The 14,448-nt window shown below is 41.9% G+C and overlaps 1 protein-coding gene and 1 non-coding gene across 2 annotated transcripts in view; one reads left to right on the forward strand and one right to left on the reverse strand.

Moving 5' to 3' along the window:
- The window catches only part of LOC136880858 (kinesin-like protein CG14535), a 415,061-nt gene that overhangs the window by 351,137 nt on the left and 49,476 nt on the right, over positions 1-14,448 (forward strand). Inside the window, exon 4 of the mRNA XM_067153399.2 lies at positions 5,955-6,152. Within this exon, the coding sequence (XP_067009500.2) occupies positions 5,955-6,152 (198 nt within the window). The remainder of the gene's footprint in view (positions 1-5,954; positions 6,153-14,448) is intronic.
- LOC136881350 (5S ribosomal RNA) lies at positions 2,140-2,258 on the reverse strand. The gene has a single exon (XR_010861028.1). It is a non-coding gene; the product is annotated as a 5S ribosomal RNA (ribosomal RNA).

The following is a 14,448-nucleotide window of genomic DNA, read 5'->3' on the forward strand; positions in this document are numbered from 1 at the left end:
ATTTTGAGCAATAGCGCTGTCTCTCTCTATCCCTATGCCTGTCTCCCCCTTCCTTACTTGCTCAGCAGTGCTCCACCACCCGAGCAGAGTTGAGCCGAGACGCCTCGATACAAAACGCTGGTCCGAACTGAACCGAGTTGAACCGATGCACTGTGCACAGAACCTCTGCGCCTCAATTAGCAAACGTGAGATTTTGGGCGTTTTAGAGGCTTTGGCTTAAGGGGACCTACTCGTGGACATATTGAAATTTATGTAGTGATTTATGAGCGTGTAAGTTTGGTTCTATAGCATCTAGTCGTCTGGAAATGACTACACATATTGTAACAAGAATTGTCGACTAATGTGGAAGAATTCTTGCCTATACCTGTTGGATGTGGTATATCATGGCTTACAAATTAGGCTGCTGAAACACACACACACACACACACACACACACACACATAGGCTATATATATCGTCGTTACGCCTGCAAAATCCGCTATATCTCTGGATTGGCTGGGAATCACACACGGTGCCTCCACATAACAGGTAACGGGGCCGTAAATTCCCCACCACAAAAGAAATATGGTGCGTTTAAGGACTGAACAGAAGAACGCATAATAATTGCAATGGCGACTGAAGAGGAAACAACATTACAAATGGCCGATAATTTTAAAATCCTTGACAGCACTGTGAAATTGTAGTAAAAGTTATTCGAGCAGCAGAACTTACTAGACGTGTTCAATGATCCGCTTGAAGCAGCACTCGGAGATGATATGCTGCCGTCAGGCACACACACTCATCTCTCCCGCAGAGTTAACCAAGACTTAAGTTTGTTATGCTTGCTTGTACTTCTCAAGCCGTTCCAGACAGTTTCTGTATTGTACTGTATCTTGTATGTGCTCTGTTTGCCATTATATCCAAGTGCCTACTGAAATAGGTGGATCTATGTAGTGTAATACCAAAATATCCTGTATGTAGCGTGTTGTTTTCCTGAAAGAAATTTCGTCAGCGATGTATCCAACGAAATATAAGGGACAGTCAAGTGAAAACGGAGCATCTGACAAAATAGTATAGTAGAAGTACTTAGAACATTTTTATTACCTCCAAAGTAATCGCTAGAACTGTTAAGACATTTGAGGAGTTCAAAACCAAAATTGACCAAGTCCACCAGTGGTCATATTAAGGATTAATGGAATCTGGGACTAACAAGACTTCGATTTATTCACTGTCATAGCCGTTAATGGTCATACGTAGCAGACTAAGTCAGTAACTCATTTCTTACTTAACAGAGCGCAGCACTTACTGTGGAAGGTGAAGGTTACTAAGCGTTTGTCACTGCCATAGTGAACCAAGTCCATTAATCTAAAGACCATAAGTTTTTGTGAGTGTGTGCGTTTTGATTTGGTCATTGTCATGTCTACCGATGAAGATTATTGCCACAATTCTACTTACCTAGTATTATCCAAATTGATTTACAACTCTACAGAAAAGAAAATATGCTTTACTTATTCTCGCAAATGTAATAGTGATTTTTCACAACACGACGGTGTCAGTACGTATAATCTCGCAAGTGCCAACATGCGAGATGAACGGTAGCTGTAAGACGTCGTATCGGCAAGTAGGCTTCTTAAACTGTATGGTAAGCGACACTGAATCGAACCCAACATTTAGAAAGTATAAATCGCTACAGCGTAAGATTTTTCTCATAGTGCAGGTAAGTCAGTGACGAGCTGACTGACTGACAACTCTGCGTGCGCGAGAAAGAGCTATTACGAGCGCTAGCCCAGGACGTTACCAGATAGCGCAAGCCTGGAGGGGGGTACATAAACAAACCAAACCAAACCCCATGGCACTACAGCCCTTGGAGGGCCTTGGCCTACCAAGCGACCGTTGCTCAGCCCAAAGGCCTGCAGATTACGAGGTGTCGTGTGGTCAGCACGACGAATCCTCTCGGCCGTTATTCTTGGCTTTCTAGACCGGGACCGCCATCTCATCGTCAGATAGCTCCTCAATTCTAATCACGTAGGCTGAGTGTACCTCGAACCAGCCCTCAGGTCCAGGTAAAAATCCCTGACCTGGCCGGGAATCGAACCCGGGGCCTCCGGGTAAAAGGCAGGCACGCTACCCCTACACCACGGGGCCGGCAAAAGGGAATTGAGCCAACGGCACGTGGTGTTCCCAAGCGGTCACCCATCCAAGTACTGACCACGCCCAATGTTGCTTAACTGCGGTGATCGGACGAGAACCAGTGTATTCAACATGGTATGGCCGTTGGCGGGGTGTACATAATATGTTCATAACTACGTTACTCCCGCAATACATCTACAATACATACAGGTATATTCTTTCATATGTGGACATACATAAGTACACGGCGTTTGCACAAAAAACGCGAAAACCATACTTTGTAATGGCCGCACACTAGGAAAATAAATCATCATCATCATCATCTGTTTACCCTCCAGGTTCGGTTTTTCCCTCGGACTTAGCGAGGGATCCCACCTCTACCGCCTCAAGGGCAGTGTCCTGGAGCTTCAGACTCTTGGTCGGGGGATACAACTGGGGAGTATGACCAGTACCTCGCCCAGGCGGCCTCACCTGCTATGCTGAACAGGGGCCTTGTGGAGGGATGGGAAGATTGAAAGGGATAGGCAAGGAAGAGGGAAGGAAGCGGCCATGGCCTTAAGTGAGGTACCATCCCGGCATTCACCTGGAGGAGAAGTGGGAAACCACGGAAAACCACTTCCAGGATGGCTGAGATGGGAATCGAACCCACCTCTACTCAGTTGACCTCCCGAGGCTGAGTGGACCCCGTTCCAGCCCTCGTACCACTTTTCAAATTTCGTGGCAGAGCCGGGAATCGAACCCGGGCCTCCGGGGGTGGCAGCTAATCACGCTAACCACTACACCACAGAGGCGGACAGGAAAATAAATAATTACTTTAAATGTTGCCATAAAGTCTGAGGTGCAAAATAAAATACTTATTTTTGGCTTAGCATGCTTAACTTTCCTATGAAGCAGAATAATGCCGAATACTATGCCGCTTCTATATCGCGTCTGTGGCAAAACATGTGTTTATAAACTTAAACAAGGGAAAATAGTATATGATAAAAGTACTGTTGGGAGATCAGAAGAATACACATGCCCGGTGAGGCACGGGGCGAATGGGTTTTCACCAGCTGAGCCAGTGACGCAATCTCTACCATAGCAACTCCGCTACTACCCAGGCGACTTTATATTATCTTTTACTGGCAGCTCTTCGCTCTTGTCAGTTGTAATCCAGCAAACTGCAAAATGTGAGTTAATGTTTTCGTATTGCAGATACGAGCAGATAAGAACCTATCTGTTTGGGCAGAACAGGAAGTTCGTGCTTGCAGGCCACATTCCTCATTCTTGCATTCTTCTCATCTCTACACAGTAGCATCGACCGGACGAGTTGGCCGAGAGGTTAGGGGCACGCAGCTGTGAGCTTGCAACTGGAATATAGTGGGTTCGATCTCCACTGTCGGCAGCCCTGAAGATGGTTCTCTGTGGTTTCCGTTTTAACACCGGGCAAATGCTGGGGCTGTGCCTTAATTAAGGCTTTCCTATCCCATCGTCGCCATAAGACGTAAAGCCAATTGTAAAAAACGGAAAGGAAAGCAGCATCTCCTCAAGTAACCGTGGTGACACAAATACAAACAAAAACTAATACATTACTGCGTCAGTCCTTATGTCTCAGCATATGTAGCTGTATATTTAAACCAGTAACCTACTTGTAGACTAAAACAGGTAACTGGAACCTGACCGAGCTCGATAGCTGCAGTCGCTTAAGTGCGGCCAGTATCCAGTATTCGGGAGATAGTAGGTTCGAACCTCACTGTCGGCAGCCCTGAAAATGGTTTTCCGTGGTTTCCCATTTTCACACCAGGCAAATGCTGGGGCTGTACCTTAATTAAGGCCACGGCCGCTTCCTTCCCACTCCTAGCCCTTTCCTGTCCCGTCGTCGCCGTAAGACCTACCTGTGTCGGTGCGACGTAAAACAACTAGCAAAAAAAACAAAAAAAAAACAACTGGAACCTGTCATGTATAGGCGTGCACAACACTGAGTCAGCAACGTAGGGAACTACAAGCCGACTGAGGGGGAGAGACGCGTCCGCGTGCCCAGATGGGTCTTATGGCGCCGATGGGATAGAAAAGGCCTAGGAATGGGAAGGAAGCGGCCGTGCCTTAATTAAGGTGCTGCCCCAGCATTTACCTGGTGTGAAAATGGGAAACTACGGAAAACCATCTTTAGGGCTACCGACAGTGAGGTTCGAACCCACTATCTTCCGGATGCAAGCTCATAATTGCGCGCCCCTAACCGCACGGCCAACTCGCCCGGTCAGGTAATTTTTGTTTGCTAATGGCTTTACGTCGCGCCGACACAGATAGGACTAGGTCTTATGGCGACGATGGAATAGGAAAGGCCTGGAAATGGGAAGGAAGCGGCCGTGGCCTTAATTAAGGTACTGCCCCAGCATTTACCTGGTGTGAAAATGGGAAACCACGGAAAACCATCTTTAGGGATACCGACAGTGAGGTTCGAATCCACTATCTCCCGGATCCAAGCTCGCAGCTGCGCGCCCCTAACCGCACGGCCAACTCGCCTGGTCAGGTATTTTTTTTTTGCTAGTGGCTTTACGTCGCAGCGACACAGATAGGCCTAGGTCTTATGGCGACGATGGGATAGGAAAGGGCTAGGAATGGGAAGAAAGCGGTCTTAGCCTTAATTAAGATACTGCCCCAGGATTTACCTGGTGTGAAAATGGGAAACCACAGAAAACCATCTTTAGGGATACCGACAGTGAGGTTAGAATCCACTATCTCCCGGATGCAAGCTCACAGCTGTGCGCCCCTAACCGCACGGCCAACTCGCCCGGTCAGGTAATTTCTAGCACGGGTACTGCGCTTACGGTAAGCAGGGTTTGACACCCGTGCCTTAGTGTATTCGCTTACATACCGAGTAGTATAAGAAAGGGAGTGCATCCCTAACTTTGCCAGGATAAATAAAACATATTGTCTTGTCTTGCAGTCACACAAAAAATCCCTAAATGAGAAATATGTCTAAATGGCATCTAGAGAAAAAGAGCAGCTGGAAGGGACACAGTGTGCGATCGCTATGTGGGACACATTTTTCATGACATAGGTTGGCCTGCATTACGAACTGCGCAGTCTTCTTAATTTACACCGACTGTAGCAACCATGAGGCCGGAAATTACGCTGCCCCTTCATTACAGCCGGCCAATACCCACACAGAAAATGGTCATATTTCTCCGATTTGCGTGGTCTCTGTTTTCATTTTGCTATATAAGTTAGAGCAATTCTTAGGGCAGGCAGGTAGGACCTTAGCCAGCAGAAAAGAAGGATCTCTCCTCTCTGTTAATTCATGTATCGTTTCACAATATTTTTAAATGTTTTTCTCATCCCTAGACATGTCTTCAGTAGCGCTACTTAGGTCTTATTTTATCTCGCATTTTGGGGAACTTTGCGCATTTGAATATGGCAGCCTTAACATTAATTAGATGAGTCTGAATATTTTTAGAAGTTTTTCGTCAACATTTTTATTTAGAAAAAGTCCGTACATTTTGAAGTATATTTAGAAATATGCCCCGCCCCTATTTAATGAAAATAGAAGCCGAAAATTCTTACGCATAGCAACATATCTCCGTTGTTGGCAACAGTTAATAAGTATGTGTCTAAAATTGGCTCAATAAGTTTTTATTATCTGTGTCAGTATTATTTAGTCTTGCCCATTTCTTGGTATAAATCCTCACTACTGTGTGTTGAAGAGAAAAGCTACGTAATTATGTAAATCAGATACTGTACATTAAGAGTGAGCGTTTGAAACCATTGTTTACAACAGCATTCTTTGGAAACTCTCCCACTTGTTATTTTCTCTGTGGCTCACTGAATCAATGTGACAGAACTGCATAATTCTCCTTTCTTTCCAGGTAAGACGTACACGATGGTGGGAACTCCCGAATCTGTCAACACGCTTGGAATCATTCCCTGCGCCATCTCCTGGTTGTTCCGAGGAATCAATGAACAGAAACAAAAGACTGGTGCTCGATTTTCCGTTCGAGTGTCCGCCGTAGAAGTTTCGGGACCATCACAACATCTCAAGGATCTTCTAGCGGGGCATGCTACTGGTAAGTGAACTAGAAAAGTGAATACACACGTTATTTGCCAATATAAAGTATATTCAGTACAAATGTGCAAAGAATGGAGAGAATAATGATCTAAATATTGAATCGATTTGTAAAGTTGTCAGTTTTTAACCCATAAAAAGAGACGTCAAAATATGAACTAAAAGTAGATCGCGGTAAAGTTAACATCCATCATATACCATTCACCTAAGAAGTCATCAAATGCCGGGCTGGGTAGCTCTGACGGTTAAGGCGCTGGTCTTCTAACCCCAACTTGGCAGGTTCGATCCTGGCAGAGTCCGGTGGTATTTGAAGGTGCTCAAATACGACAGCCCCGTGTCGGTAGATTTCCTGGCACGTAAAAGAACTCCTGCGGGACTAAATTCCGGCACCTCGGCGTCTCCGAAGACCTCAAAAAGTAGTTAGTGGGACGTAAAACAAATAACATTATTATTATTAGTCATCAAATGTGTCTGCCACCTCATGGAGGGATTTCAAAGCAATTGCCGTCTAAGGAGGCTGTATAACGAATGGAACAAATTGCATGAGGAAGGAGGAATATAAGGTTAAATGCTGATTAAACTTCATCCCCTCGTCAAGCACGTTAAATTCATACCACAAGGCATTGGGAATTATATCCACTGATTATTTTAAACTAGCAAATGTACCCGTGCTTCGCTACGGTACTCTACATTGTATACGGATATCGAAGTAAATTAGTTCACATTAAGCGAATAAGATTTTTAAATTGGGTTTGTCTTGGCTTTATCCGAGAATCAGTATTGTGAAAACCACAGACGTTGTTTCCAATGAAAGTGTGATTTGCGGAATTGCGATGATAACGGCAAGTCCACTTGTTTACTGCAATTCACGACGAAGAAAGTAATTTTCATTTAACGGCAGACCCCATTGCCTAGTGCGCGGCCAAAATCGATTTGGGGAGGTTTCATTACAATGGCAGACCCCATTTCCTACTTCCAGATAGATTACAGTTGAGGAACTTTTATTATATTTGCAAGGACCTTCCTTACTGCCAGTCAAAAGTGAGTTGCGTTCTTATCTTTATAATGGCAGACGCATTTTCTAATGCCAGTCAGCTTCCTGCCAGTCACACCGAGTGGGTGAGATTCCATTATAATAGCAGGCCACTATGTCTATCGTCAGTCACATTTTAGATGGGTCAATTTATTTATAATGGAAGACACGCTCCCTAGAGTTCTGCTAGTCGAATCGAGAAGGGAATTATGCATTAAAATAGTGCACAACAGATGTAGGACGACCCCATTCTTATTGCCTGTCAAAGTCGATGTGGGGAAGACTGAAAACAATAGCAGAAGTCCTCCTTCTGACAGTCACTATCGATTTGCAATGTATTTAATACCAATGGCAGACAAACCCTTTCTAGATTGCTACAAACCGACGTCAATGAAAGAATATAGTCGTCATACGGAAGTATAAGGATGTTAACCATCATTTACAGAATAACTCCTGCTAAACGGTACATCAAATCGAAAAACGGATTGTACGATAAGACGAACTTTCTGGCCGTATCTTGGGATCATCAGTTTCCCCCGTACCAAGTTTCAAATTTCTGAGATTTCTGGAAGTGCCTCATTAATTCACGTCTTTTTTCATTTTTAAATATTTATATATACATCGCTCCAGCCCGACTTGCTTTTATATATATAGATGACGGATAAGCATGAGCACGTTGAAAAGTGCAGACTTCCACTTCGAATTTCATATCTCCTAAACGGTTTATGATATTAGGAAACAGTTTGCGCCATCAGACGCCTCATTTATCGCTCTACATGTTTGTTTCTAAACCATATCCTCGTATCTCCCATATTAAGGGGTAAATTGAGTTCAAATTTTGAATAGGGTGAAATTTGGGTGCATTTTTAACATTTTACATTACTTTTTGCCTACTTATGTATAAGCTAGACTCATGAAATTTGGTACACATATGTCCCTTAATAGTAAAAATGTGCGCACCCAACGTGATGATCCTATCATTATTATAAGTGTGTCAAACAATGAAATATACTTGGAAAAATCACCAAATTTACGAACAATCCAGAAATACGGCCAAATTTAACGTATAAGGGAGAGAGATACGACAAAATGTCACAGGACCAAAGTTGTAGATCACTCCAAATTGAATGGACATTGTGCCATCCGTTTTGTGATACGACTTACCGTTTAGCCAAAAAATAGCTCAAAAGGAATGTCTGCACAGTCATTAAAATTGCCTCCATATTTCGATATCTTTGGGGGTAAAAATGTGAAAAATTTGAACATCTTGGAATTTTCCCGTCAGTTAGGGACCAAAAGCTATAATTTCACCAAATTTCAATTGTCTACCTCGTCTGGCAGGTTGTGCCGCCATCTTGATTAGGGGGGATGGGGGATAAAAATGAGGAAATTCCCGAAAATGTTTAAGCCCACGAAACCTATAGGTTATCGTTTTGGATATACTATACGACTGTGTTCTTATGCTGAGCCCAAAATTTGAGACCCCCAGCGGGCCCCCTTCAGGAAATTTATGAATTTCCGATTTTTCTAGGGATCCTGGGGTCATCAGTTTCCCTCGTACCAAGTTTCAAATTTTTGAGATTTCTGGAAGTGCCTCATTAATTCACGTCTTTTTTCATTTTTAAATATTTATATATACATCGCTCCAGCCCGACTTGCTTTTATATATATAGATCCATATCATTTTAATATTAAAAACATTTCTTAGCATATAAAGTAGAGGTCCTCATAAAACGAAAAACGTAAAATTAAGCAGTTTCCTCAATAGGGAACATGCATGATCCGGGGTTTTAATTAAAAATATGCTAATCTGATTCAAAATTTCATGCAGAATTCAAAAATGTGATCAGAATGTACAACTCCAAACATGATAAAAATCTACGAAAATGTCACGTCACGCAAGTACGCGATCTCATTGGTCTGACGTCATCGTACAGGTTGACTGAATTAGCAGGCGAAATAACACATAGTGTGCTGTGAGAAGCAGGATACACTTCGCGTATTTCTACTTTATGTTAGTGTCTGGTATGGTTAAATTCGAGGTCTATACATTGGATAATAATCTGAGTGGTATATTTTAGACTTAAAATGAATCCTGCGCAGACAGTGAGGCAGAAAACTTATAAATGGTGTAGAGTTCCGATGTGCAATAGCACATCGCATACCATACCAAACAAATTGTTTATAAATGTTCCAAAGACGCTAAAACTAGGGAGAAATGGATTTTGGCGAGCCGGAGAAATGCTGGTGATATATCGGAAAAGTCTACAGTTTATTTTTTTGAAGATTTTAACGTATGATGAATTTGTTTGAATTTTCAAATCACTTTTCCATGTCAGCTTGTTCTAGTGGTAAAACTTTAAATTTTAATGTATGATGCTTTATTTAAACGCTTCAATTACATCTTGGAATATGAAAGTAATAAACAGTGCATTAAATAATGCTGATTATTAAAGTATTCTCCAAACCTAACCTATGTTTTGGGTGATCCATGTCAAGATAATAAATCAAAGGGGTTATGAACCATTTTGACAGCTCTAATTCTACCAATATATCTTGGCATGGGACAGTTATGTATGTCTTTATTGAAGAGCTTAATTGGTAAAGAAATTTAGGCTATATCTAAATACTCCATAATGTAACAAAGAATAGGCGTGTACATCATGAAAGGAAACAACGTGAATTTAACAAATGTATAACTCTACACAAAACCAATGCTTGTCTGTTGGGGTCTTATAAGTTAACAATGCTCAATTATAATAATTATCATAATATTAATGAAATAAATAACATAATTGCACACAGGTGAAAATAGTGATGTAGGTGTTTAAAATATTATCCTACTTAGCCTAAGTTTTAGGTTATACAAGCCAAGTCAATAAACCGAAGGGTAAAAATACCGCGCGAGTTGGCCGTGCGGTTAGGAGCGCGCAGCTGTGAGCTCGCATCCGGGAGATAGTGGGTTTTGAACCCCACTGCCGGCAGCCCTGAAGATGGTTTTCCGTGGTTTCCCATTTTCACACCAGGTAAATGCTGAGGCTGTACCTAAGGCCACGGCCGCTTTGTTCCCATTCCTAGGACTTTCCTGCCCCATCGTCGCCATAAGACCTATATGTGACGGTGTGACGTAAAGCAAAAAAAAAGAAAAGTAAAAGTCACAGCACCCAAAGACATTCCTGTATTGAGCGACTAAAATGTCACCAGGACACTTTTCTTTCCTGATATGCTCAGCTTGTTAAAAGTCAAATGTAATTAATGTTATTGGCTTCACGCCCCGCTAACTACTTCTACGATTTTTGGGAGACGCCGATGTGCAGGAATTTAGCCCTGCAGGAGTTCTTTTACGTGCCAGTAAATCTACCGGCACGAGGCTGACGTATTTGAGCACCTTCAACTACCACCGGACTGAACCAGGATCGAACCTGCCAAGTTGGGGTCAGAAGGCCAGCACCTCAACCGTCTGAACCACTCAGCCCGACTTGTGAAAACTAGATGAAGTCATATTTATCTTTATCATGTTTAATTTTTTCCCTCCACAAAGATATTTAATTCTCTTTCAAGGGCCCCGGAAGTGGGTAGGCCAGTTGTCCCAACCATAAATATTTTTTTTTGGGAATGATATATTATAGCCCTATAGTACTATGATCTTTCTTTCTTTCCTTCTTTCTTTCTTTCTTTCTTTCTTTCTTAATCAGTTTATCCTTCAGGGTTGGTTTTATCTCGGACTCTGCGAGGGATTTCACCTCTACCACTTCAAGGGCAGTGTCCAGGAACGTGAGACTTTGAGTATGGTGATGCAACTGATGAGGAGGGCCATTACCTCGCCCAGGCGGCCTCACCTGTTATGCTGAACAGGGGCCTTGTTGGAGGATGGGAGGATCGGAAGGGATAGACAAGGAAGAGGGAAGGAAACGGCCGTGGCCTTAGGTGCCTGGAGGAGAAGTAGGAAAATACGAAAAACCACTTCGAGGATGGCTGAGGTGGGATTCGAAACCCTTCTACTCAGTTGACCTCCCGAGGCTGAGTAGAGCCCGTTCCAGCCCTCGTACTATTTGTTTTCAACTTTCATGGCAGAGCCGGGAATCGAAACCGGGCCTCCGGGAGTGGCACACATTAACCACTACACCACAGAAGCGGACTAGTACTACAATGCTACCTATATGTTTATGTTGGTGCTGAAATCCGATTTCTTACTTTACTAATGCTGAAAGCCCGAAAATGTAATGTTATTCTTTAATAGGGGAATCAGTCTAGAAGGAAATGTTGAAAGTGATGTGATATCTATCCAGGTTAGTTGTTATCCTAATACTATGGGTTACAGTACATTGCACGTATATAAAAGACGCCACTTACAAACTTGCTTGTTATCCGCGAATTTCTGCGACCACAAAAGTCACATTTTTCAAGAATGATGACATCTACACATGGTAGATTGTCTGACTGTGCTATTTTGAACGTTTCTTCTGTCATTTCGAAGTTATTCGCGATCATGAATAATAAACAATCGGCTTTTAGCAACGGCTGATGCACAACGGCTGGTAGAGCTCCATGCGGTACTGGATCGTGACGTCACAGCGCGCCGCTTACGTCAGAGGCCGTTTCACTCGCCTTGCGGAAAGGCACTATTAAATATTTTTTTAATGGTAGAAAACAAGGCAACATACCACAATGTAATACGTTTACGTACTATTTAATTGGTGTACTTTTCAAAAAAAATATTTTTGAAAATGATGCATGTTCCCAATTGTGCCGAAATTCGGATCCCGTGAGATCTCCGAAGTTAAGCAACATTGGGCGTGGTCAGGAGTTGGATGGGTTGCCACGCGCTGTTGGTGGGGGGTAAGGGAATGGAGGAGCGGAAAGGAACAGGCCACCCTACCGCACGTAAACTCCGGCTCAGGAACACCTCTGCGGAGGTTCGGACCTGCCTTCGGGCAGAATAACCCTTACCTTACCGTGCCGAAATTTGAAGGGCTAAAGGGCCCGCAAAGGTTTCAAATTGTGAGTCTTGAATAGCTATATCGAACCAAATAAAAACAAATTTCGAAAATCACTTCTGGCCTAAATGCAGTTACGGAAAATCAGCCTGAAATCGCTTGTTTCTTTACTTGTTTTCTTCTTGTTCAAATCCTAGCCAAATTAACTTATTTACATCATTATTTCTGTAATCTGTTCCTTGGTTCAATACCCTCAGGCTTTTTTTTTTACTTCTTGAAAATATGTCTGCACCGAATATGGTTAGAAGGGCTTAAATGAAACTCTGTATTGACTTACATTAGTGCTCGTAGTGGTGCTTAAGTGGTAGAAAAAGGCAACCTAATGATCTAATCAACCAGATAACGATAATTAAGGAAAGAACTGTATATTTTAGGAATAAATAAATAGTATATTATCATATTTTGATATTTTCTTTACCTAATATTCGTAGCTCATATCCTTAGGATGTTTTCAACATTGAGTTGCTTGCCTGAAGGTGGATTTATTCATCATCATTTGTTTCATATTCTAGTCAGTGGGTACATTTTAAAATTTTAATAATAATTATTATTATTACACTTTTCGTTTCACCACCTACCATTTGGGGCCGATTACCTAGATGTTAGGCCCCTTTAAATAACAAGCATCGTCATACTCTTCATATATATCTTATTTGAAAATACTTGTATATGTAAATAATAAGTACCTTTGCTGGCAAGACTTAGTATTTACTGTACACTATGTCTTCTGGTTCGGGCTAAATCAGATTTGTTACTTTCCTTGACCTCGCTCAGTCTCTTTCTTGGGTTTGACAACACGAAAGTGACTGAGGAATGAATAGTGCTAATAGTAGTACAATTCCTTATGAAGCCAGTCCCTGCTATGAATGGTGTGAAAAAGTCGCTCAGAGGGTCGGTTGGTGCTTGCAATTCAGTGGGCTTGGCATACTGATATGTAATAGCAACTTCTGGCTCGGTGAGGTAAGCAACGAGAAACAACCGCACTCCTCATTTCCCTAGTACGCCTCTCCAGTGACGCCTAGACGCATGGTGGAACTGTTGAGGGGAGACTAGCCTTCGGGCTAATTACTCAACATCATACATGCACTTTTTCTTATTCGTTATGCCCAACTAAGGAGCGCGTGTGAACTTATTTAGCACAATGTTTCTTCTTGTCTTCCCAAAATCTGTTCATCCTTTCGCTGTGCTTCTTTTTGCGTTCTTCCGTCCATCCTGCAGGTTGTCTTTTTGGTTGATCAGCAAATTTGTGTTTGTTTGTGAGATTTCTGAATTTTTTCTGTCTTGCATGATTTCTTCATTTATACCAATTTCCTGAAGGTCTCTGTCTATTTCTGTAAGCCAGTTGCTGTGATTTTTAGAGATACTGCGAGATTTAGTATTTTATTTGTTAGTCTATTGTTATCCATCCTGATCAGGTGACCATAGAATTTGAATCTTCTTTTTCTAACGGTGTCTGTGATTATTTTCCGTTACTTGATAGATTTCCTGTGATTTCCTTTTTATCCAAATGCCATTTTCGCATTTAGGTCGGAGAATTTTCCTGAGAATTTTCCTCTCTTGTTTTTCGATGATTTTTATTTGTGATCTGCCACTAATGATCAGATTTTCTGTTGCATAAAGGGCTTTTTGTTTGACAACTGTGTTGTAGTGTCGTAATTTTGTGTTTTAGGATATAGATTTTTTGTTGTATCTTCTCCAGACAATTTTGTATGTTTTTTGTAATTTTGTAATTATTCCTTTGTTTACTTCCTGATTTATCCCGTTTGGTTGTATAATTTCGCCTAGGTATTTGAAATTACCTACTTGGGAGATGTTCCCATATCTAGTGACTAGAGGATGGTTGTTATGTATTATTATTATTATTATTATTATTATTATTATTATTATTATTATTATTATTATTATTATTATTTCCAGGCTGGGAACACGCTATCCACTGTAATATGACAGCCGGCATTTTCATTATTTAATTTATGCTTAATAAGCTGAGCGAATTGGGGCAAATAATAAACGAGGTAAATATTCGTTCACTAGAGATTGGAATTATTTACCGAGGGAGATTTTCGATGAACTTTCAAATTCTTTGAAATAATTGACGAAAAATCTAGGTGAACAACTGGTACGGAATCTGCCACCTGGGCGACTGCACTAAATGCGGATCAGATGTGACTGACCACAAAACTAGGGAATACTTAGGTAGTGGATTTTGATGCCACTCTCTTCCAGTTCTACAGCCTCATAAGATTGATATTTACGTGTTTTTAATT

Source organism: Anabrus simplex, chromosome 9, assembly GCF_040414725.1.
Source record: "Anabrus simplex isolate iqAnaSimp1 chromosome 9, ASM4041472v1, whole genome shotgun sequence".
Lineage (NCBI taxonomy): Eukaryota > Metazoa > Arthropoda > Insecta > Orthoptera > Tettigoniidae > Anabrus > Anabrus simplex.